Genomic DNA, 21,539 nt, shown 5'->3' on the forward strand with positions numbered 1-21,539 from the left:
TTTATTTATTTTTTAATATTATGCTCAAAATGACGTCGTTTTGGGTTGGATGGTAATGTAGTTTTGAAGCCCAAAATGATGTATTTTTTTAGTTCAAAACGACGTAGTTTTGGTTGAGGGTAAAATGGGTATAAAAAGTTAAAAAGGTTCAAAATGAGAGAAAATCAAAGTTCAGAGAATCAGAGAGCCTAAGTGAGAGTTTTGAAAATTCAAAGGATAGGTCAAAACGACTGAAAGTTCATGAGGGCTTTCTAAAGGTTTTCCTTATAATTTTATTAAAAGCTTAATTGTGTTTTTTAAATTGCGCTTTTTTAAATTATAAATCTGAAAGGGACTCAAAACTTAGTTCCACCACGTCCCAATTAATTCTTGATTAGAAAAACTAACACACACCAACCGTGCATTTTATTATATTAAATGTCATTTCTGTTTGTTCTTCCTTTTTGTCATGTTGATATTTTGTAGCCGATTGAATAGTGTATATTAATAATTGAGAAGAATACTTCAACTAACATGTTCCAATGCATGCTTTTGTCTTGTACGATAACCAACTAATTAACCCTCTAATCACATAAGACAAAAAGACAATTTACGTAGTAAAAGATCCACGTATTAGATTAATTTAATAATGCATTCCCGCGGAACAGTAAGGATTAATCAAATGTTTCGCAGGTTCGAAGCTGTGAGAACTTCAGACAAGATCCCTGATACGTGGCTGTCAAAACAGAGGACGTCAGCCGCCGAAACGCCGTCGTCGGGTCACCGTCTCATGCAGGAGAGGTTCAATCAAGGGCTAGGGTGACAGTTGGCGGTGTGATATGATAAGAAGGTGCGCCGTGAAATACCAGATGCAACGTTTGCCTCGGGAAATGGTTCGAGCCTGACAGCTGAGAGGGGTGGTGTGTACTGTGTAGTGAGGCCTGAGGATAAGTAGGCTAACCCTGACGGCGATGTGTAACGGCGAGTGGGTCCCACGTTTGGGACGTGGTTTGGGGTACTGTTAAACTGTGGTTAGGGGCTGGTCATGATTCATGAATGCTAACGTGAGCGTGTGGTTAAGTTCACGCTTTGGCATTTATGGTGAAGTTCAAAAAAAACACATTGAATTGTGTGGATCAGAGGGGTTTGGGGAAACGGGCAAGTTTTAGGAGTTATTTACGATTGTGGGAGATTTCTCTTTTTGTGTGCTGTGAAGAAAATACACGTGGCAAATGGACAGTGAGTGCAGTTTTTCATCCTTGAGCAACGTGTGTGCCTTGTCTCTTCTGAAATGGAAAATAGACTAGTGTAGAATTCACTACAGATGGGGGTCCATTTTTCATTTGTTATCAGCCGTTTGATTTGGCTTTAATCAGCCATGATTCCAATTTTGCAATCGTGCAATTATTTCCTTTTTCCATTTCAATAGTACATGTAACTTATTACATTACCTTTTGTCGTAACATATAATGGATCTCTTGTGAGTAAGCCTATTCTAGTTATTATACCGGCCCAACATCGATACAACCTTATGTTAGGTTAATTGGCAACGAAGCCAACAAGTTGGTCGAATATGATCTATAGTAGGCCAACACAACTTAAGTTGGTCTTGCCTGACTAGACCTAACTCAATTAGGTCAACCAGACCTGATTTAACATAGAAAAGTGGGTACATGAACATGAGGGCATAAAAATAAGTTGCATCCATAGTATCCTAACCCTTATCATCTAGCTTATTAACATTTCATTACAATAAGATAATTAAGGAAGCGTCTTAAGCTAATAGAGTGAAGGACACAAAATCAAATTATGTTAGTCCTGAGCTTCTTCTCCAATGATGGTGCATTGGAAGCACTCCTTAAAAGGAAATGAATTGGATAACACTCATTCTTTAAACTAAATACTTTTACTCTTTCACTTAGTTTCTTTTTCAAAGTTACCTAGAATTTATTTGAGACCAATTTTACAGGCCTTTTAGGCATTGAAGTGACCTCCCGCTCAAATACCGGCACATTACTTTAACCTTTCTTTTCTCTTTACCTTTCAGGCACTATCGATCGAGGCTAGATGTGTGCTATAATATTTTTGTTTGAAGTTTGAATCTACACTTTTTTTATCAAGTTTCATTGGACATTAACTATACCTACCTTCCCCATATCAATTGGTTCAATAAATCTCTACTTTAAAAAAGGCATAGTTTAAAAGTTTGAAACCATGTAGGCAAGTTTTAGTTGAGACTTTCATTTATTTTAAATTTATTCTCCATAGGAGTTTTAAGTTGAGCCCTATACCAGAAAGAAGCATCCGATCATGTGAAGGCACATCAGTGGCAATAGAGTGGCAGCCTCAGATTCTCATCGCTTTGCCCTTTTAAAAATCACCCTTTAATTTGAACCAAAAAAATCCAGCAGGGGCCCGCACCACCAACAGATCTGATCTGTTCATCAATTTTGCGCGCCGCCTATGTTAAGCAAGGACAAAGCGTAGCAGCCAAACTTAACCTTTTCCGCAATAATTTTCAAATCTCAAAAACCCGCCACATAAACGACGCCGTCTCAAGCAGCCAAAAAACCCAAAAAGACCGAGTGTGTTTAGCTCGGAAGGGTCAGATCCGAAATAAAACGAAAAACCAGAGGCATTTATAAATCAGAGCAGTCGACGGTCACCCACAGCCAAATCCACGAAGCAAGATTGGGTGTGACTCTCTGAGCAGACACAGACGAGAGGTGCACATGTCCGTATGTGCATGGAGTCGCAATAATTACTTCATCGCACACTGTATTTTTTCCTTAAGCTCGTAATTTCGCATTTCTGTCTTTCTCGCTTTGGCGCTCTCTCTCTCTCTCTCTCTAGTTTTTTTAAATTCATTTCCGTTTTGTACGTGATTGGTGTTGTGATCTGCGCGGATGTGAAAGAAGAAGAAAGGAGAAGAAAACAGTACTCTCTCTCTCTCTCTCTCTCTCTCTCTCACTCACTCTCACTCGTTGCGTTTGTTCTTTTAGATATATGGAGAAGCTTGTTGTTCTATTTTTGAATCTCTCGTTTTGTTTTTGTGCTCTTCACGGGAGTCAAGTGGTCTGCTGCTGTAAATGGTCCTGTTGTGTTGTTGAATCTACCTCGTTCGTCTTTATTGGTTTCTGTTTTTGTTTTTTTAATTTTTTTTTTATTTGAGTGGAAATTTTGAAGGCTTAGCTAGTAAATGTATATGTGTGTGTGTGTGTGTGTGTATCATTGTATGTGAGCGCTTGGCTGAATCCCTTTTTTTTTTCTTTTCTTTTGTTGGCGTGTGTTTGGTTGTCCGGAAAATATATGTGTTTGGATCCTAGGCTGTAGTTTTGTTAGGTTCCTGAAACATGTGACTCGAATGGTGACAAGATTAGTCGGGGGGTGGGGGTGTACAGAACAGGAATCACAATGAGTTGATATGTTGTATTTTCTTCTTAGATTTTCTTACAGTTTCTCTGCGACCAAACAGAGCGTTTGTCTTCAATCTGCTGGTTCCGATGCTGACAAAAACTTTTTAATCTGGACTGTGCAGGCTAGCACTTGGTGGGGCTTCAAACTCGGCTTAAATTGAGATAGTCGAGCGTTTCAACAGAGATTCACTGTCATATACGGCCTCTGCATCTCTCTGGTCATTTCCGCGATTTGATTGTTTTTGGTTTGGCATAGAGCAGTGGTGCTGAATTGAGTAGTAGAATCCTTTGGCCATTGTTCTCTCGATTTCGTTTCCGTGGAGAAAAAGCCCATCTCTGGGGTGGATCCAAGTTTTAACAACTCACTTTACCCTTGGGAGCTGTTTCTTTCCCAGTTTTGACTCATTGATTTGAGGGGTAACAGTAGAGCTCTACTTTCGCGGTTGTGTCGTTTTGCCTTTTGTATTGTTTTGCATAACAGTATTCGAAAATCCTCTTACTTTTGAGGTTTTCGTTGAGGAGAAACTGAGGCGTCTTGCTTTATGAGTCGAAGGGGTAATTAGATCCAATAACGTCGTTACCATTTTGGGAATATTAATTCCAAGATTTTCACTGCATAAGCGCAGGAAAAGTGAGGGGGGAAGAGAGTGTTTCAGGAATTGGTGTGAATCGGTGAAAAGGGTCTTGTCATTGTTGGCTCCGCAGGTTCTTAGTGGAACGGTGAGCATGTCGGTTGTACATGTCTTGGCGTCCAACATGGTGGGGGCAGAGTAATAATGCAGGTATTTTTGTTTGCGTCACTTTAGACATGTGCTCCAGCCACTATATTGAAATGGGTTTGATGGGTTTTAAGAATTGGATCTGTTGAAGAAGAAGGTTTGGTTGAATTTGTGGCGTCCATGAGTCAAGAACAGAAGCGAGGGAAGCAGGAGAAGGGCTCCGATGTCGAAGCGAAGGTCGTCGTTGCGGTTAAGGCATCGAAGGATATTCCCAAGACTGCTCTTGTCTGGGCCTTGACGCATGTTGTTCAACCTGGGGATTGCATCACTTTGCTTGTGGTTGTCCCTTCGCCAAGTTCCGGTATCTTATCCATGCGCCTCTTGTTGATTTATGCGCCTTTTCTTGACAAATATCAATTAACTGCTAGTGTTATATAGAAGTTAATGCCTTTTATTGGAATATACTTTTTTCAACTTCCAATTTTGACTTTTAATGTAATTGATCGCTTTCCTTTCATTCCTTCATTCCAACTTTCTGAAGGGGTTAATTTCCTTGTACTTTTTCTGGTCTGATGTTTGGTTGTTTGGATAACTATAGTTTACATTTCCAACCTGCTGGTCAGTGTTGCCACCATTGGATCAGTTTCATTGAGTTAGTGCTGGCTGAATATGTTACTTTAATGACGAGGAATATGCTTGATCTTTTTTCTTTTCTTCTGTTTCTTGGATTGTTGGGGCTGGATTTATATGCCTATCCCAGTATTTATTTGAGTTTATGACGAACATGTGATCCTTGGATCATCCTTTACACTAATTATAGTGTACTTTTGGGAAAGGAAAAATGTTTTTGACATTGACCAGCTTCCAGATCTTGCTTTCTGCCTTGGAATATTTTTGGGTTTTTATAAAACCACTAGGCATCTCTGTCATTCATTTTGTTACTGGAATTATAATTAAGGTTTTAGAAAAACCCATTCTCAAGATGATAAACTTTGGTTTCCAAGTTCTGAACATCCTGCTGACGCCTTCTCCATTTTCCAACTTTGCTGACCTGTAGATAAATGCTAACTGACATTTAATTTACCAAAATTCTTCAGGACGAAAACTATGGGTTTTCCCAAGATTTGCAGGGGACTGTGCCAGTGGTCACAAGAAATCTCATTCAGGAGCTAATTCAGAGCTGAAGGGTGACATTACAGATTCTTGCTCCCAAATGATCCTTCAACTTCATGATGTTTATAACCCAAATAAGGTAATTGCTTTATATATTTTCTATTTTCTCTGGTTCAAAGATTCTTCTCCATCCGTTTCTTCCATGTTTCTCATCCTGATTCTCTTTTGCAGATAAATGTCAGGATAAAAATTGTTTCTGGATCGCCTTGTGGTGCGGTGGCTGCAGAGGCCAAAAGAGCTCAAGCCAGTTGGGTTGTACTAGACAAGTATATTTTATTTCCCTATCTTTTTCACATTCAAATGCAATTCATATGCATAACATTGTGAGGGAAATGAGGTCTTGTCTTTTGATTTCCTAATTTAGAATTTACATTCTTGCCTTTTTAATTATGTATCTTTGGTCTATCTTAACTGACTAGTTATTTCAACAGACAGCTCAAACACGAGGAAAAACGATGCATGGAAGAGCTGCAGTGCAACATTGTGGTGATGAAGCGGTCCCAACCAAAAGTTCTCCGTTTAAATTTGGTTGGATCACCTCAGAAACAACCTGAAGTAGCCTGTCCATTACCTTCTGAGCAAGATGAAGCATCTGAAAAACATTCGAAAAAGAAGAAAGATTCTTTAAATTCTATTCGAGGGCCGGTTGTGACTCCAACTAGTAGTCCAGAGCTAGGGACACCATTTACAGCCACTGAAGCTGGAACATCTTCTGTGTCAAGCTCAGATCCAGGAACTTCACCATTCTTCATCTCAGAGATGAATGGAGATCTTAAGAAAGATGGTTCATTAGTCATTAAACAAAACCAGGATCTTAATGATACCAGTTCAGACACAGACAGTGATCATTTATCTTCGTCTTCATCAAGTTTAAGGTTCCAACCATGGATGGCTGAATTTCTAACTTCTAATTGTCAGTCCTCTCACATAGATGGAAGTTCCAAGAGACATACTGATAAACCTCAAGCATCAACATCCAAAGCTTTGCAAGAGAAGTTCTTGAAACTTGATGGAGAAACTGGAATTGGAGTGCTGAACTATCGAACTGATATGGAGTTCAGTGGAAATCTTAGAGAAGCAATCTCCCTATCGAGAAGTGCGCCTCCCGGCCCCCCTCCATTGTGTTCTATATGTCAACACAAGGCACCTGTGTTTGGAAAACCTCCAAGGTGGTTTAGCTATGCCGAACTGGAGATTGCTACAGGTGGATTTTCCCAAGCCAATTTCTTGGCAGAAGGAGGGTTTGGATCTGTTCACAGAGGTATACTACCAGATGGTCAGGCAGTTGCTGTCAAGCAACACAAATTAGCTAGCTCTCAGGGAGATCTTGAATTTTGCTCAGAAGTAGAAGTTCTGAGTTGTGCTCAGCACCGAAATGTTGTCATGCTGATTGGGTTTTGTATTGAGGACAGAAGAAGGTTGCTGGTTTATGAATACATATGCAATGGGTCACTGGATTCTCATCTATATGGTAATTTACTTGGATTTAGGACTGACAACATAAAGCTTGTTTCTAATATTTCATTTGGTAAATAGTTTCTTTATTTAAAAAGTGTAAAGCATATAAACTTTTGCAGACATATAATGACCAACTTTTTGTTCCGCTACTCCTAAACTTAATTGTGTGCGGTCAAGTCCGAACGTACTTAAAATAAATCTTCAGCTGTATTGTCTTCAAGACCTACTTATTCTCTATTAATAGAATTATTAGCAGTGTCATCACACCATCATAATTGTCAAATTTTTAATATATTGATAAAAATTAACTTTAGCATGCTAATGTTTTGGCAAGTAACGCTGGTTGTTAATTTAATGAGGACGTGGATTTGTTTCAGGACGAAATCGAGAGCCTTTAGAATGGTCTGCACGCCAAAAAATTGCTGTGGGAGCAGCTCGGGGCCTACGATATCTTCATGAAGAATGCAGGGTGGGTTGCATTGTCCACCGTGACATGCGGCCAAACAACATCCTCATCACCCATGATTTTGAACCACTGGTACGGCAATTCGATTTACTCCTATCTAATTTAGAAAAGTTCATATGTAAATTGTTAATTATCATAGCTTTGCTGTTGCATCCTTCAACTCCAATCGAGCCTCTTTTTGGTCCTCCCATTTTCAAGTAAAATGTTGTGAATGTTTATTTTCCTACACTACATCGTAGAATATATGGATAGTAATTTTTTTTCTCAAATATTGTAGTTCCGTTCGAGATTGAGATGTTTCTTTAGCTATTTTTTAAGGTGCATGAAATGGTTATTTTACATGACAGTGTGTAGGAATATTGCTTAGTGTTGTGATATTGCTTCAAACTTTTGTTTTGCAAGGTTGGTGATTTTGGCCTGGCAAGGTGGCAGCCGGATGGAGACACAGGTGTGGAAACAAGAGTAATTGGAACATTTGGGTAAGCATGATAGCTGTTGTTTTTATGTTCTACATTCCCCAAGCAATTACAGAATCTTACAAGCCATTCTTCTACACTCTAGGTATTTGGCTCCAGAGTACGCACAAAGTGGCCAAATCACGGATAAAGCTGATGTTTACTCTTTTGGGGTTGTATTGGTGGAACTTGTTACAGGAAGAAAAGCAGTGGATCTCAACCGGCCCAAGGGCCAGCAGTGTCTTGCTGAATGGGTACGATTTTATGGGATTCTATTTTTGTATCTTAGCCTGTTGTGTTTTTTATTAAGTGCATACTTAGTAATCTATCAAATAAATGCTCGTGTCCAGAAACTTGACTAATCCCTTAGGACCTGAAGTACGAATAGGAAAAGCAAACCATTTATTGTAGCTTTTGTTGTAGTTCCTCAAGGTGTAGGTTCTTTGATTAATTCTTCTTGATTTACATATGCATCTTTATCTGGAACAGGCACGCCCATTATTGGAAGAATATGCCATTGAGGCACTGGTTGATCCACGGTTGGGGAATCGCTATTCAGAACACGAGGTCTTTTGCATGCTGCATGCTGCATCTTTATGCATAGGGCGGGATCCTCTTTCGAGGCCTCGCATGTCACAGGTACAGAGAAAACTAAAAGAAAACAATCGTTTCTCTTCTCAATTTTGACCAAGAAAACAGTCACTGGGTTGGTGGTGGGTGAGGAAGGCCAGTATGATGTTATGTTGCCATCCTGCTCACTCTGTAGATACTCAACAGATATGTTTTTGCAGTATTGAATCAGCACCCACATTTGAATTCCACAGTTTGTATGGTTTCCATTTGGTAAACTGGACATCATCAAAAGGGATAATGCAACATTGGAGTCGTATGGGAATGTGGAGACAAGTGGAAAAGATATGTGACACTTTCCTGAGAGGATGTGTCTATGTGGATAGAGGATTCTTTTCGAATGTTGTATGAGTAGTGGGAGCCTGTTAACATGGAAAAATATTGATGGGAAAGGTTTGCTCTAGGTTTCATCATGGAAAGACCTGGAATTCTTTTAACCTGCTTAGAAATATCTTTCACATTGCATACTTCGATAGATGAGAGATACTTGTCATTGACATTTGGGACATGCATTTGCTTACTTTTTCTTTTCTTTTTGGTAAAGGTACTCCGCATACTGGAAGGTGACATGGTCATGGACACAAATTACATGTCAACACCAGGATATGATGTGGGAAACAGGAGTGGGCGGATTTGCACAGAGCAGCAGCAACATTATAGCGGTCCCCTCTCAAATGATGCAATAGAAGGGTTTAGTGGGAAGCTGTCTCTTGAGAGTTTGAGGCCACCATATTGGGAAAGGGACAAGGCAAGGAGGGCTTCATGTGATGATGTTTTGTAAAGAGCTCATCCATTTAAAACTACGTATTAAGTACGCCAAATACGTATGCCTTTTTTTTTCCTTCTTTTTTTTTTGTATTTTCTTCTCCCACTTATATTTTTGTCTCCAAAGCCATCATCTAGATTTTGCTTCTGTATAGTAGAAGGATAGTAGGGAATAGCAACGTTTTGTAATTCTTTGGGAAATGAAGAGAATCAAGTCTAAAATGGCCTCCTTCAAACTTCAGTGAATACGGTTTTGGTTAAATATATAAGCTAAGCAGCTCTTACGAGTATGCTCTCTCTTCTGTAGGTCGGGGATGGACAGCAATTTTAAAGCTTGATTTTAATAAATTATGTGTGCAAATGCGGGAAGTCCCTCCCTGTGGGGGGAGTGTTGAGAAGCATAACTAAAGCTTGTATGCCTTTTAAGTAGCATACAAGTAATCGGTCCTTGGTTTTAATTTGATTAAAAATCACTTCCCTATCATTTCCCCTTTTTTTATTTTTTTATTTTTATTTTTATTTTTTATAAATGCAAAATTGGTTTATGTGGTTGGCCTAATTTACAAATTACTCATTATGGTTTAAAAAATAATCTATAAATCCTTAGAATAGACCAAAATAAAATTTTACTCCCTGAACTCATTTTTCATTAAATGACTTAACAGAGACTGTTGCATTGCCACTTTACACCCAATAAAAATAAGACACGTGTTCTTTTTTATTTATGCTTTTAAAAAATAAATAATCCCTCTATATTCCCTTGTGTCACGGTCTTTTTCATCTTTCCCGCTTATTCACTGTCCATGCCGTTGTCTTCATGTCTGATTCTAAGAGTTGAAAATCGATCAAAAAAAAAAAAAATTGATTGTCAGCCATCACCCAATTTTTTCCTCCTTTATTCTATTTATTTATTATTATTTTTTTCTTTCCTAAGACACTCTTTTGTGGTATCCACCATTCATACTTTGTGCTTGATGTTACTTCAAAATGAAGATATTACTCCAAAATGATATCCGATGTTTATCATTGTGCCTACCAGTAAAGAGCACAATTGTGCTTGCCATAGAAAATAATAATAATAATAAAAATAAAAATTTGGGGGGGGGGGGGAATAAATTGTTTCCGATGCCTAGAATTTTTTTTTGAAGATGCTTCAATGCCCAAAAACAAATATAAATTTCCATAGAAAGACTGCCCAAAAACACAGATGCCCAAAAATCTCAAAGTAACTCATAGATCGAACATGCCCAAAATCTTAAAAGCGGAAGTAAAAAAGCTCCAAAGCAAGGTGGTTTAATTATCGTTGTGACGTTTTTGGCGATTCTCTAGCGGCGATTTCAATCGTGTTACGAAACCCAACAGCTCACCTAGAGATGGACGCAAGAGTCGGTGGGGAAGATGAAGACGACGGCCGCACATGGGGATATAGAGGGATTTAGTTTAATTAATTTCATGTGGAGTGTGCTGGAATCTCAAAATGACGTGAAAAAACTTATTGGTCATTTTTTAAAAGTACAAATAAAAAAGAACATGTGTCTTATTTTTATTGGGTATAAGGTGGCAATGAAACGATTTATGTTAAGTCATTTAACGAAAAATGAGTTCAATGAGTAAAATGTTATTTTGATCTACCCTAGGGACCTATAAATTATTTTTTAAACCATATGGAGTGATTTCTTAATTAGGCCAACTAGATGGACTAATTTTACATTTATCCTCCCTTTTTTTAAGTCACTTTTAAAATGAATCTTTATCATTTTTTATCATTTAAATTGTTGACGGTATTTTTGTCATGTTAATTAAGTCACCCTGTCACCAACAGTCACGTAATTATAAAATTGAATATATCATTATTCTTTACTTCCCAAAAATTATAAATATATCCTAAAAAATTATAAAATTATAAAAACGTCAATACAATTATACAAATAACAAAATTTTCCCCGTGTAGGGTGGAACGGACTAACCGTTGCAATGTGCCGTGGGAGCAGCTCATAATATAGAATCTACTGTAAAGAGTCTTTTCGCTGGCTCGGTTGCAAAGTAATTACCACCTTTCACGGTGGCCCATTTCTTGGCCTCTGAGCCGTTAAGCCTCTGGCTGGCCCAGTACTTTAGCCTGTTTGCTATGTTCTGGATTGTTTTTGTTGGCTCTGTGCTTTATAGCCTCACGGACCCACGTTTTTATTTAATATAATTATATTTACCTTTCTTAGAAAAAAAAAAAAAAACACAAAAACAAGTTACACAAATCTGGGGCTAGACGGAGCGGGAGTGAAATATGTAAAGCACAATCTTTTTTTCTTGGCCTGAAATATGCAAAGCACTTTAAGATTGCTGTTTTTGGATGATCTCATATCTGAACGCAATGTTTTTGAGTCTTTACACGCAACGTGAGGGTCACTAGAAAGTTATTGTACAAGCAGAAGCTGCCACCATATCTTCAGAAATTGAATAAGAGAGAACATTGACAATTAGCAACATTACACTCCTAATCAAACTTCATCCAGAAACAGCACTTTTCTATAGCCTAACACCGTTGGGTTTCCAAAACTCATTAGTTAACTACGACTACGAAAAGCAGTTTCAAAACTCATCTGTTTAAGTGCGCCACCTCGTGCGCTGTTCTTCTACCGCTTCCTCATTTTAGACCTCGCATATCTAGAGAGCACAAGTCGAAAAATTACATTTAATCAAATCGAAATGCAACAACTTCACACAAAGGTATATGAATTCTTGAGAGAGAAGGGAATACTCTATATGCATGCCCCCCCGGTCTGATGATGGTAACAAGCTGCCCTGAAGTTGCTCCATAACCATGTTAGCCTGCTCAATTTCCTGCCAAAGAGAAACACGGTTAATGGAATCATAGTTATTTCATAATTAACCTGGCCTCTTTTTTCCTAGGTCCACAAATCAATCACGAGAAGAGTCTAGATTCATGAATAATTGAATTGCTCATTGTACCAAAATTGCCTTTCAGCAACTCCAGCGCAAAATGAGAGCAGAGGTACTGGGATTCAGCACTCAATAGAAATCCAAAGAGTCCACTTGCCAATTTGCACAAGATCGTGTTATCATTTAGAGAATTTTTGAGTATAGAGTACAGATGTAACACCCAAGTTCTACATTGGGAAAATGACTGGGAATATAGAGAGTAGGTGGTTTATAATGATACTCATGAGTGTTAAGTCCTACATTGCTTACTTAGTAAGTGAAACTAGACTTTATATGTAATTCTAGAAAAACTCCAAATTAACTAGTCTTTTTGAGGTGATAGAGCAGATATGGTTAGCTCTTTCCCTGAGTCGTTACAATGGATGTGGCCGAATTCATATTGAGACCAAATTGAAAACTGTGAAGTCCAAGAAATTTCTATTTCCCTTGGAAACTATGCTTAAAAACTTAACAAATTTAGTTCAGGATACTCACAGCTTGTTTGCAAATGGGTCTTTTACCTTGAAGTTTCCGTATGGCAAGATTTATGCAAATTCTAAGGAGTTTTTCCAATTTAGAGACTTGGACCATGTTGGGAAGGTTTGGATTAAGGCTTTGCAAAGCAAAGCCCAGCATATTTGTTTTTTAAATATTACAATTATATTTGCATTTTTAGCTCATTTGGTGATTAGTTGTGATGATTTTCTTATTCTTTTTTCTACTTTTAGATAGATGTTTCGTATACTTCTTTTAATGATATTTCAATTACATAAAAAAACAAAACATATTACAATTATGCTTAAAACATGGGCCTATTATTATATTATTTCTTTTTTTCTCTCTGAGCACAACATGTGCCTCTATCTATAAAAGCAGAAGTTCCAGCACAAAGCATGGGATACCTCATAGTCCGCAAATGCAACTGGCATCCCACCTTTAGCACGCACTTTGAGAGAATTGAATCCAGGGTACCTGACAAAAGAATAGGAAAAGACATGTAGCCATCAAGTTTTCTGACTGACAATTCCATGGCTGATGGGCACAATAGGTATATGGATATACAGAAGAAATTGGAGGCTGCACATTCTTCCCCCCTCTGAGGGGGACAAAGCAAAGGAGAGAGAGAGAGAGAGAAAGGAACTGCAACTCACTGAGACAGAACTTGCTTCAGTTCATCTTCAGTGCAATTTGGCCCTAGATTTGCAATAAATAGAGTGGAACATGCTCCTCCATCAACAGTCTTTTCTGGCTGCTCCTGCAGAAGCCAATCAATGTAATACATGTTTATACAAACCTGCATAGCCCTAAATACAAATTAATCTTCATATGGAACTAACCAAACCTTTGCACATTAATAGCGGAAGTAACTCGAAGTTTATAACTCAAGATCCCACCCAGTATTGTTTGTCACAGCACCAAAAAGTTTCTTGTAAACCGTATCCTCTTCAGTAAGTTCTATAGACTACAGTATATTTCTGGTGAATGTTTTGAGAAGGATAAATACAGGTTACGTAGACAAAATCCTAATTCAAACTTCACAACCAAGAGGATACAAATCATGAGGACAATCCTATAGTCTACAATGGAAAGTAGATTTACACATTATTCTCCTCTCCGAAAGGCCAAAATAAAAATTCAATGAAAAGTAAAAAAGTGGTAATCTATCCGCCATTGATGAAAAATCCAGAAGGATCCTATGATTTCTGATTTTCTTTTTGTGAAAAAAAAAAAAGAAAGCACCATCATTACTTACATTTAATGAAGCTCCAGCATTGTCAGGACCAACTGCTGTCTCACCACTGCACATCACCAGACAGAAATACAGATAGTGATCCACAAGAAGATTAAGCAGAACTAAGGAAAACGAAAAAGATCTTTCTGCAGTTTAGGTACTAAACACAGTGGAGTTCATAATATAGAACTTCCTCATAGAACAATTAGTGTGCTTTAGGAGCGCTTTCAACCTTTTTGAGGCTGCTAAATCGCCATTCTCGCCAGAATCAGGATTGCCGGTCTCAGATGGTTCATCAGATTCACTGTCTCCTGAATGTGCAAAGAAGTGCCAAAATGTGCAAAGTGAGCCACAGAATCAAGTTCAGATGGCAGTGCCTCCTTCTAGCGAAAGAGTAGCTTATATCTCTTTTCTTTTCCTTTTAGGGAATCATAATAATAACTAACAAGAAAAGAAAAAATAATAAAGGGAGCACTTAAAAAGGCCTAAAATATGAAAGCGGCAACATGGATCACAAGTTTGATTTCTGGGGTGGGAATTGAACTTGTAAAATCTGTTTTTTACTGAAAATATTCAATTTATACAAGACATTACCATCGTCACTGGATGTTTCTTGGGCATTTATGTCTTCTTTAGCTCTTTTGTCTATAACAACATAGGCTCCACTACCTGTACAAGAAAAATAAGTCAATTCATGAAGTAAGTGGAGATCAAAGATCAAAATAAACCAGAATCTGCCATAAAAGAAATTCTACAGATTTATAACTTGAATAAGTATGACAGACAATTACAGACCTGGTTTACGTTTTCTTCTGGAGTTTGATCTTGCCAGTTCGATATGCAGAACAGATCCAGTTTGAGGATCAAATTTTACACCCTGATCATGGTAATCGTGGGAGCAAAAAAGTTAAATAGACTGCAAATTTGTGAAAGTAAAAAATTCTGGTCGTTCAACAACAAAATTGAATTAGAAATGCATTTTGAATCGAATGCCCTGATCGATACCTAAAGAGTATATAGAAACGACTACTTAAATTGGAAAACACTACCGTGAACAAGGCAATAAATAATCGAAACCTGAAGACATATATACGTGTTTAAAAGAAACAACTATATTTGGTGATTGGAGAAAAGTTCTCACATTTAACGCGTGCAACGCTGCAATTGCCGATTGATGATTGGAAAAGGTAGCGAACGCCACGACCTGCAAAATATAATCGGAATCTTCTAAACTGTTTTCTATCCAAATTAAATCATAATCAGAACGTGCTTTGAAGAATTAACATTCTTTTTACAAGCAATGCAAACCCTAAGTTCCCTGATTGGCTGTAAGAGCAAATATATGCATTCTACATTACCACAGTCCATTCCATTTTTCTCGGGAACCCAACAAAGGGAAAATGAAGCTAAAGAAGTTCACAAACTTAGGGCTAACAACCTCTACTCAGCCAATCGTTATTCTTTTATCATCACAGTCCAACAAAGCAACAGAACATTTCCTTTTTAGTTGGATTTTCACGGGGTTTAATTTTCTCGGGAAACAAACAGAGAAGAGAACCTGGCTGCCGCGGCCGGTATACTTGAGCTGGCAAGAGTCGAAGCCAGGGCGGCGGCGGAAGAGGTTGTGAATCTCACGCGCCTTGACGTCATCCGGGAGCCCCGACACGAAGAGTGTGTTGATCCCGCTCCGGTCCTTGTCGTAGTCTTGTTGTGGTGGTGGCGGTGGGTGGTGGTGGTGGAGGTAGTAGGGATCGTAGGGCTGGAGATGAGCCATTTCGACGGCTTAGATTGGAAGGAGCGTGGCTTCGCGGGGGCGTAATGACGGTGATGGCGAGGAGAGTCTGGAGAGAGTACGCAAGGGGCTTTCAAGATTCGCCTCCGCAGATCGTTTTCGTTAACATTCGTGTGAATAGATACTTACCACCATATTACGGCGATCTTTTTATTTTATGCCCGACTCAACAAGTCTACCAGAAATTTTAACACAATTTTTTTGAGTTAAATTAGCTACAAACCGACAATTTATTAAAAAAAAATATGTGATTCTCACGTGTTAAGAGATATTTAAGAATTTATTAGACGGATTTATAGCTAATTTTGTCCCAATTTCAATATATCTCATTTAATTTAAATTAATTTGACGAATTTTTTTTTCAATAATTACCTACCATCAAAAGGAACCATTACTTTTGAAATAATGGCAATCGTGAATTGGGTGGGTCTAGGATCCCTTGGATGAGCATTGATGAGTTAATAATAAATTAATAATGGACTGCATTTGATTCTGTGTTGAGTTGTTTATTTAATCCAATCATGTAGCAAAAAAGGAAAAAAAAAAATGTTAATATTAATCAGTTCAGTGTAATTCTTTTTTAATAAAATATTAAAAAAAATATGGTTCTTCAAGTTTTTCTAGAAGAATGCAACCACAAATCTGTGCATAGCCCATTATAATTCTAGTTTTTTTTTTTTTTCTTCAATAGAATATAATATAAATTGTTTCAAGAATTCCACAGTATCCATTTCTTTGGCCCATAACTATAAGCTTAAATTATTTTCCATGTATTCTTGGTGTATTTACAACTTGAATTTAATAGTTGTCCAAAATCTCCTGTCTTCTGGGGAGGGGACCCGTAGCAATGTCAACAAGATTTAGGCGAATAGAAGCCGAGGCCCCAAACATCAAAGAAAAGGAGAAAATAATCAACCAACCACAAACTTATAATGACACTAAAACCAGTCCAAAAGACAAGCATGTCCAAAACATCAGATCAGCTCATGTCCAAAAGCACCTCTTGAAGTTGCAAAGGATCCGTGCTTGTCGTTGAGAAATAAAAAGAGTCACATGATTTGAGGGGCCATTTCCTTTGTCAAAATTGCACCCATCAATTACATGTACCTTTTGCAATGGCCCATTTTCCTGCTGATAACATTCATTACCCTTTTTTTTCCCTTGCCCAAAAAGAAAAGGAGAAAAAATAGGACAAGGATCAAAGATTTAGACCAAAATAAAAAGAAACTAATCCCATTTCCTCTGTTTACCAGATCACCAAAAAAACAAATTGGGGGAAAAATACAAAACCAACCAAAGAGAAAAAAGAAGTTGATAATTAAGGGAAAAGCACAAACAATTAAGAAGAAGTAGATCCAGCCGGAGCAGCAGGACTAACACCAGTCATCAGGTCGGCAGCCTCCTCATCCAAGGCCAAATCGTCGGTCTTCCTGAAAGCCGCGTGCAGAACCACCACCACCGCACCAATCGAGAGCGCCACCAAGATATTCACGGTGGCGTTCGTCAAAACCAAGAACACCACCGTCAGGATGGCCAGCACGATGAGCACCACCCTGTCATCGATCATGTGGCCGAAGAAGACGAGGGGCTCGTCGCGGAGGAAGTAGAGGAACAGCCACACGGCCATCATCACCAAAAACACTATGAGCGAGATGGGGTGCCATAGGAGGCTGAGAAAGAGGATTAGCAGGGCGACCATCGCGTAGTTCATGCGGAAGTAGCCCACGTTGGTGCGGACCCGGGCGATGGCGTCGCCGAAGTTGGCCGGCAGGCGGATGGCTCGGAGGTTGAGCATGAGCTTCCATGGGCGGCGGGTGCCGATGCCGGCTTTGATCCTCTCCTTCGCGCGCGAGAGGTATTCGAGGTTTTTGGTTGCTCCTGGCGCGGGCGAGGTTGGGATGGTACCGTAGTTGGTCATGTTTGTGTTTTTGAGGGGTTAGAAAAGTTTGACCCTTTTGGGGGAGGGTTGAACTGTGGGAGAAGAAATGAAGACGATGATGATATGGGGGGTTTGAAAAGGAAACGTGGGGAGGTGGTAGGAGAGAATAGAATAATAATGTAAATGAAAATGAATTAGAGAGGGACATTTGGGGGGCTTATAATAAGGTGGTGTGAGGTGCAGTGTTGGAAGTAGGGGCACGTGATTCAAGTCATAACTTGTGTTCGTGTGCCGGGTTAATTTTGTGTTGAGTTCGTGGGTTGTGTCAAAAAAATTGTTAACTATAAATGTGTTGAGTTTAAATTGTGTTGAGGCATGAGTATAAGATTATATACATAGGTCAACTGTTAAAACTAGTAGCTCATATTAAAATACCAGTGGTTATCTGAGTAGACAGAGTGGGAGTCTACTGGCTCATAGGTATAATTAAGTTTGCGAGAGGTTGTGGGGGTGCAGGGCAACACCCGGCGGTACGGTATAGGGTATTTTGGAAAATTTTAAAATAGGTTCATATAATTAGAGTTTTCTTATATATATATATATATATATATGTGTGTGTGTGTGTGTGTGTTATGTTGTAACTCGTGGACGTAGATACATTATCAAACCACGTAAATCTGTGTCTCGACTTTCTTTTAATTTTTCTCTTTTCGATTTCATATTATTTGTCATTGTTGTGCATAGTAACAACATCAATTCTAACTTGATCCACTTTCAAAATTTAACTCATTAATTTTATATTAAATTCGCATCAAATTCACATATCTGTATAAAATGTTAACAGTCCTCACTCGTGACATGGTTGATGGATATAGGTTGTGAAACTTTGGCTGAGTGTCAATTATGATCAACCCAACAACAGAGGAGAATATCAATTATGGTTAAAGCCCAAATTGGGTTATGACAATAGAAAAATGGCCAAATGAAACAAGACAGATTTGATAAGAAAGAAAAGTTTGATTGTACATCCCATGATTGAATCTCACAATGTCTAGAGGGAAGAAGAAGATTAACGATGCATAGTTTGGACTCCTACACCAAAAACAAAAATGAGGAAAAATTCAGAAAATGAATAACAAAAAGTCTTCAAAATTAATACAAGATGGGGATGTTTTCTCTTAGACTTTAACCAGGAAAGAAGAAAAAGGTAATGGGCAAAAAGGTTTATGGAATGTGATAGACTGCAGCTACATGCTGATCCTTCTCTTTTTTCCTTGAATTGTGGTAGTTGCCAAAGGACCCGACACTTTCAACTAATCTTCCAACGTGAGATGGGTTGGACTCTTATGTGGATAAGACCACACTAATACTCGTGGGGACGGCAATGAGAAAAGCGACGGCAAGGTCTCAACAAGGCCGGCCGGCATGACCACGTGGCGTGTTGGAAGCTACGAGAAACCTTATTCATTTGGTTGCAACAATAATCTGCAAACGTGGCAGTAGGGTAGTGGACGGATAGAAATAGATTGGGTAGGTTTGGCCAATGGGTGGTCGCCACGCAAGCAGGATGATGATCTTTTTGCTTGAAGAAGCCACCCAGATTCTCAATCCTCAAATCAGGCCAAACTAGAAAGTGCCACACGAATGCACGATGGAAAGCTTTTCCTGCAACGTGGAAGTTCAGAATTATAAACTGATTATGATTATGCATTTTTCTTCTTTCTTCCTTCATATTTGAGATTTTTTTCTTTTCACATGTTCGAGTAAGAGAGGAAGAAGATTCGAACTAATAATTTCCGTTTTATGATATTTGATGTTAGCCGATTGAGTTAATCTTTAAGACATTTTATATTGAATTTACTATAGGTATTGGTGTACAATAGAATAAGCCTTCAAGAAGCAGGCCCATTTATAATCGAGACATATTGCATATCATTCTCTTAACAATTTTTTCATTTTGTTTTTAATTTTATAAATCTAATAGATTTATCATTAAATTTATAGATTTATATTCGTCTCACACAAATTTAATAGTGAATTTATCGATTCACTATATAAAAATATGTAAAAGATGAGATAAAAAATAAATTTTATTAATTTTTTTTTTTTTTTAAACGTCCAAAAAAGATAGGATAAAAGGAGGTTGTGTCTATGATGCCTAATGGAGTGGGGGGCCAAAAGAAAAGGACGCGAAAGAACTCTCCCTAACATAATCGAATAGGTGTGTAGACTGGCATGAATTCGACAACCAAGTTGATGCTCGGTTGAATGATTTGAAGTGGGATTATGTTTTCAAGCGCTTTTAAACTATCACTAAAGTTTAAAACTCTCAATTAAGCATATCGAGCTTTTAATTTATTTCAATTATTCTCTTCTATTAAATTTTGTCAAAATTTTTTGTTAATTTTTTTTTTAAAAAAAATAAAAACTGAAATATTTTGACAAAAATTAAGAAAAAATCCTAACAAAATGAGGTAATTAATTGAAAGAAAATAAAAGTTTCATACTCTTAATTGATAATTTTTAAACCTTGAAAGCTTAGTATTAAAACCAGTAAAAATTAAAGAGAATTTTATGAAGTTTTCCTTAATAAATACGAATGATAACAACTCTTATGTGGTAAATGACCTGATTCAGTACTTAAGGGGTAGCTCAATCGACTAGGAACTACGTCTTGTAAAGCGGAGGTCACTAGTTCAAATCTCTCTCTCCTCTTATATGGACATATCAAAAAAATAAAAATAAAAATAAAAATAGTCTGATCCACGGGACCCATTTGCCCTTTACAAATAGAGTACCATAATTTCTCTTGCCGCATAAGTTCAAAAGGCCACACATCAATTCCTACGATGGTCTAAAAGATCGGGTGTACCATCTGAAAACCCATGGGCCATAGAGCTCACATGGACCTCCATGCCACTGATCTGTTAAAAAATTAAAAAAAAAATCAAATTCATAAACAAAGATAACAAATTGGGAAACAATTCTACCATTTCTTCCATGTATTACTTACTTAAATAACAGAAAAACATACATTCCTGGTCTGTAAAAAGCAGGTTCTTCCTTATCAGTTTGAGCATGTCTAGCTCAACGGCACCGTTTTTATCATTCACAAGAGATTACAAAGATTTCTCAACAGTTTTCTTGGCTTTTCGTCTTGCCAAGTTAATTTCAGTCAACACTAAACATTAATTGTAAGGGCTAATGCTATAATAAGTAATTCATAATCTTTGTTGAGATTCCAACTGCGACCCGTGGGTGGGACGCGGGGATCCCCCATTTTTTATTTTTTATTTTTTAATCTTGTAATTTTAAATTTTTAAATAATGATAGTGGGACAGTGTGACTTATGGGACACTAAGAAGTCGCTAATAGGTTTGATATGGTGAGCATTAAGTTTTTTGATGGAAAATAGACGAAGAGACTAACTCTGATAATTAGACAACCTCAAGTACCACGTTTGATAGTTTTTTTTTAAGGATTTGGCTTGAGTGCTATATAAATAACTTTAACATATTTGCAGTTTTTCAACCCTACATATTTAATTTTACTACTTTTTTTTTATTCTCATGAAATATTTGGAATTAAATCCAAAAAGTCCAAACTATTGAAAAAAACATAGAAAACAACAGCACATAGAGCACATACGCCAAATCTATTTTTGAAACTGAAGTAGCTATTTGATAATAGTTCAAAACACAAACACCAAAATAACATTTAACGCTAATTAAAAAGTACCAAAATAACTACTTTGGCCCAAAACACAAGTACCAAAGTGGCTTTTCCCTTTTCGCCCTCTCCCGCTTTGTTTAAAAAAAAAAAAAAAAAAAAAAAAAAAACCAAAGTAGCTATTTCACTATCTTTTCTTTATGGGTCTTGGGGTTTTCATTATCAGAGAACCATTGTCTTTTATGATGCCCCCTTGGGCCTTGTATGTGCAATAATGGTTCATTAAGCTGCACTTGTTTTCTATTGGGCCTATGGAAATGCCCAATTTACCACTTATTTTATTTATGATATTCAAGAGAGAGCAGGAGTAAAGCATCGCAAGTCTTACATCATATAGATATACTTGGGTTTATTCTTTAGCATTCCATTTCTAGACTCCTAAATATAAACATCTAACCATGCATTTCCC

At 37.7% G+C, this 21,539-nt stretch overlaps 3 protein-coding genes across 5 annotated transcripts; 1 reads left to right on the forward strand and 2 right to left on the reverse strand.

Moving 5' to 3' along the window:
• Window positions 1-2,644: 2,644 nt before the first annotated feature.
• On the forward strand, window positions 2,645-9,302 carry LOC132186208 (inactive protein kinase SELMODRAFT_444075). Of its 2 annotated transcripts, none has more exons than XM_059600064.1 (10): window positions 2,645-2,916; window positions 3,518-4,475; window positions 5,212-5,366; window positions 5,459-5,553; window positions 5,719-6,758; window positions 7,123-7,283; window positions 7,614-7,690; window positions 7,773-7,920; window positions 8,156-8,305; window positions 8,841-9,302. In XM_059600064.1, exons 2-10 carry the CDS (start codon window positions 4,295-4,297, stop codon window positions 9,075-9,077), a joined length of 2,244 nt encoding a protein of 747 aa, XP_059456047.1. In that variant the 5' UTR covers window positions 2,645-2,916; window positions 3,518-4,294; the 3' UTR covers window positions 9,078-9,302. The 2 variants fall into 2 exon arrangements, with proteins under 2 accessions (XP_059456047.1, XP_059456048.1); XM_059600065.1 differs by lacking the exon at window positions 2,645-2,916 and adding an exon at window positions 2,967-3,071.
• Window positions 9,303-11,336: 2,034 nt separating this feature from the next.
• On the reverse strand, window positions 11,337-15,633 carry LOC132186072 (U2 small nuclear ribonucleoprotein B''). 2 transcript variants are annotated; one of them, XM_059599855.1, is made up of 10 exons: window positions 15,289-15,633; window positions 14,872-14,934; window positions 14,526-14,607; window positions 14,325-14,399; window positions 13,963-14,041; window positions 13,752-13,797; window positions 13,150-13,247; window positions 12,901-12,970; window positions 11,817-11,899; window positions 11,337-11,722 (listed from the first exon to the last, which is right to left on the reverse strand). In XM_059599855.1, exons 1-10 carry the CDS (start codon window positions 15,502-15,504, stop codon window positions 11,692-11,694), a joined length of 843 nt encoding a protein of 280 aa, XP_059455838.1. In that variant the 5' UTR covers window positions 15,505-15,633; the 3' UTR covers window positions 11,337-11,691. The 2 variants fall into 2 exon arrangements, with proteins under 2 accessions (XP_059455838.1, XP_059455837.1); XM_059599854.1 differs by having other exon boundaries at window positions 13,150-13,253; window positions 15,289-15,632.
• A 1,106-nt stretch (window positions 15,634-16,739) lies between these two features.
• Window positions 16,740-17,582, reverse strand: LOC132186077 (PRA1 family protein F2-like). The gene has a single exon (XM_059599864.1). It carries the CDS (start codon window positions 17,438-17,440, stop codon window positions 16,862-16,864), a length of 579 nt encoding a protein of 192 aa, XP_059455847.1. The 5' UTR covers window positions 17,441-17,582; the 3' UTR covers window positions 16,740-16,861.
• Between the last annotated feature and the right edge of the window lie 3,957 nt (window positions 17,583-21,539).

Source organism: Corylus avellana, chromosome ca7 (assembly GCF_901000735.1).
Source record: "Corylus avellana chromosome ca7, CavTom2PMs-1.0".
Lineage (NCBI taxonomy): Eukaryota > Viridiplantae > Streptophyta > Magnoliopsida > Fagales > Betulaceae > Corylus > Corylus avellana.

Coding starts and splice junctions, on each gene's coding strand:
- LOC132186208 (XM_059600064.1), top strand. CDS start 4,295: ATGAGTCAAGAACAGAAGCGAGGGAAGCAGGAGAAGGGCTCCGATGTC. Junction 4,476..5,211: donor TGTCCCTTCGCCAAGTTCCG/GTATCTTATCCA, acceptor AAAATTCTTCAG/GACGAAAACTATGGGTTTTC. Junction 7,921..8,155: donor AGCAGTGTCTTGCTGAATGG/GTACGATTTTAT, acceptor TATCTGGAACAG/GCACGCCCATTATTGGAAGA.
- LOC132186072 (XM_059599854.1), bottom strand. CDS start 15,504: ATGGCTCATCTCCAGCCCTACGATCCCTACTACCTCCACCACCACCAC. Junction 14,042..14,324: donor AGAAACATCCAGTGACGATG/GTAATGTCTTGT, acceptor TTGCACATTCAG/GAGACAGTGAATCTGATGAA. Junction 13,798..13,962: donor GATTTAGCAGCCTCAAAAAG/GTTGAAAGCGCT, acceptor GGTGATGTGCAG/TGGTGAGACAGCAGTTGGTC.
- LOC132186077 (XM_059599864.1), bottom strand. CDS start 17,440: ATGACCAACTACGGTACCATCCCAACCTCGCCCGCGCCAGGAGCAACC.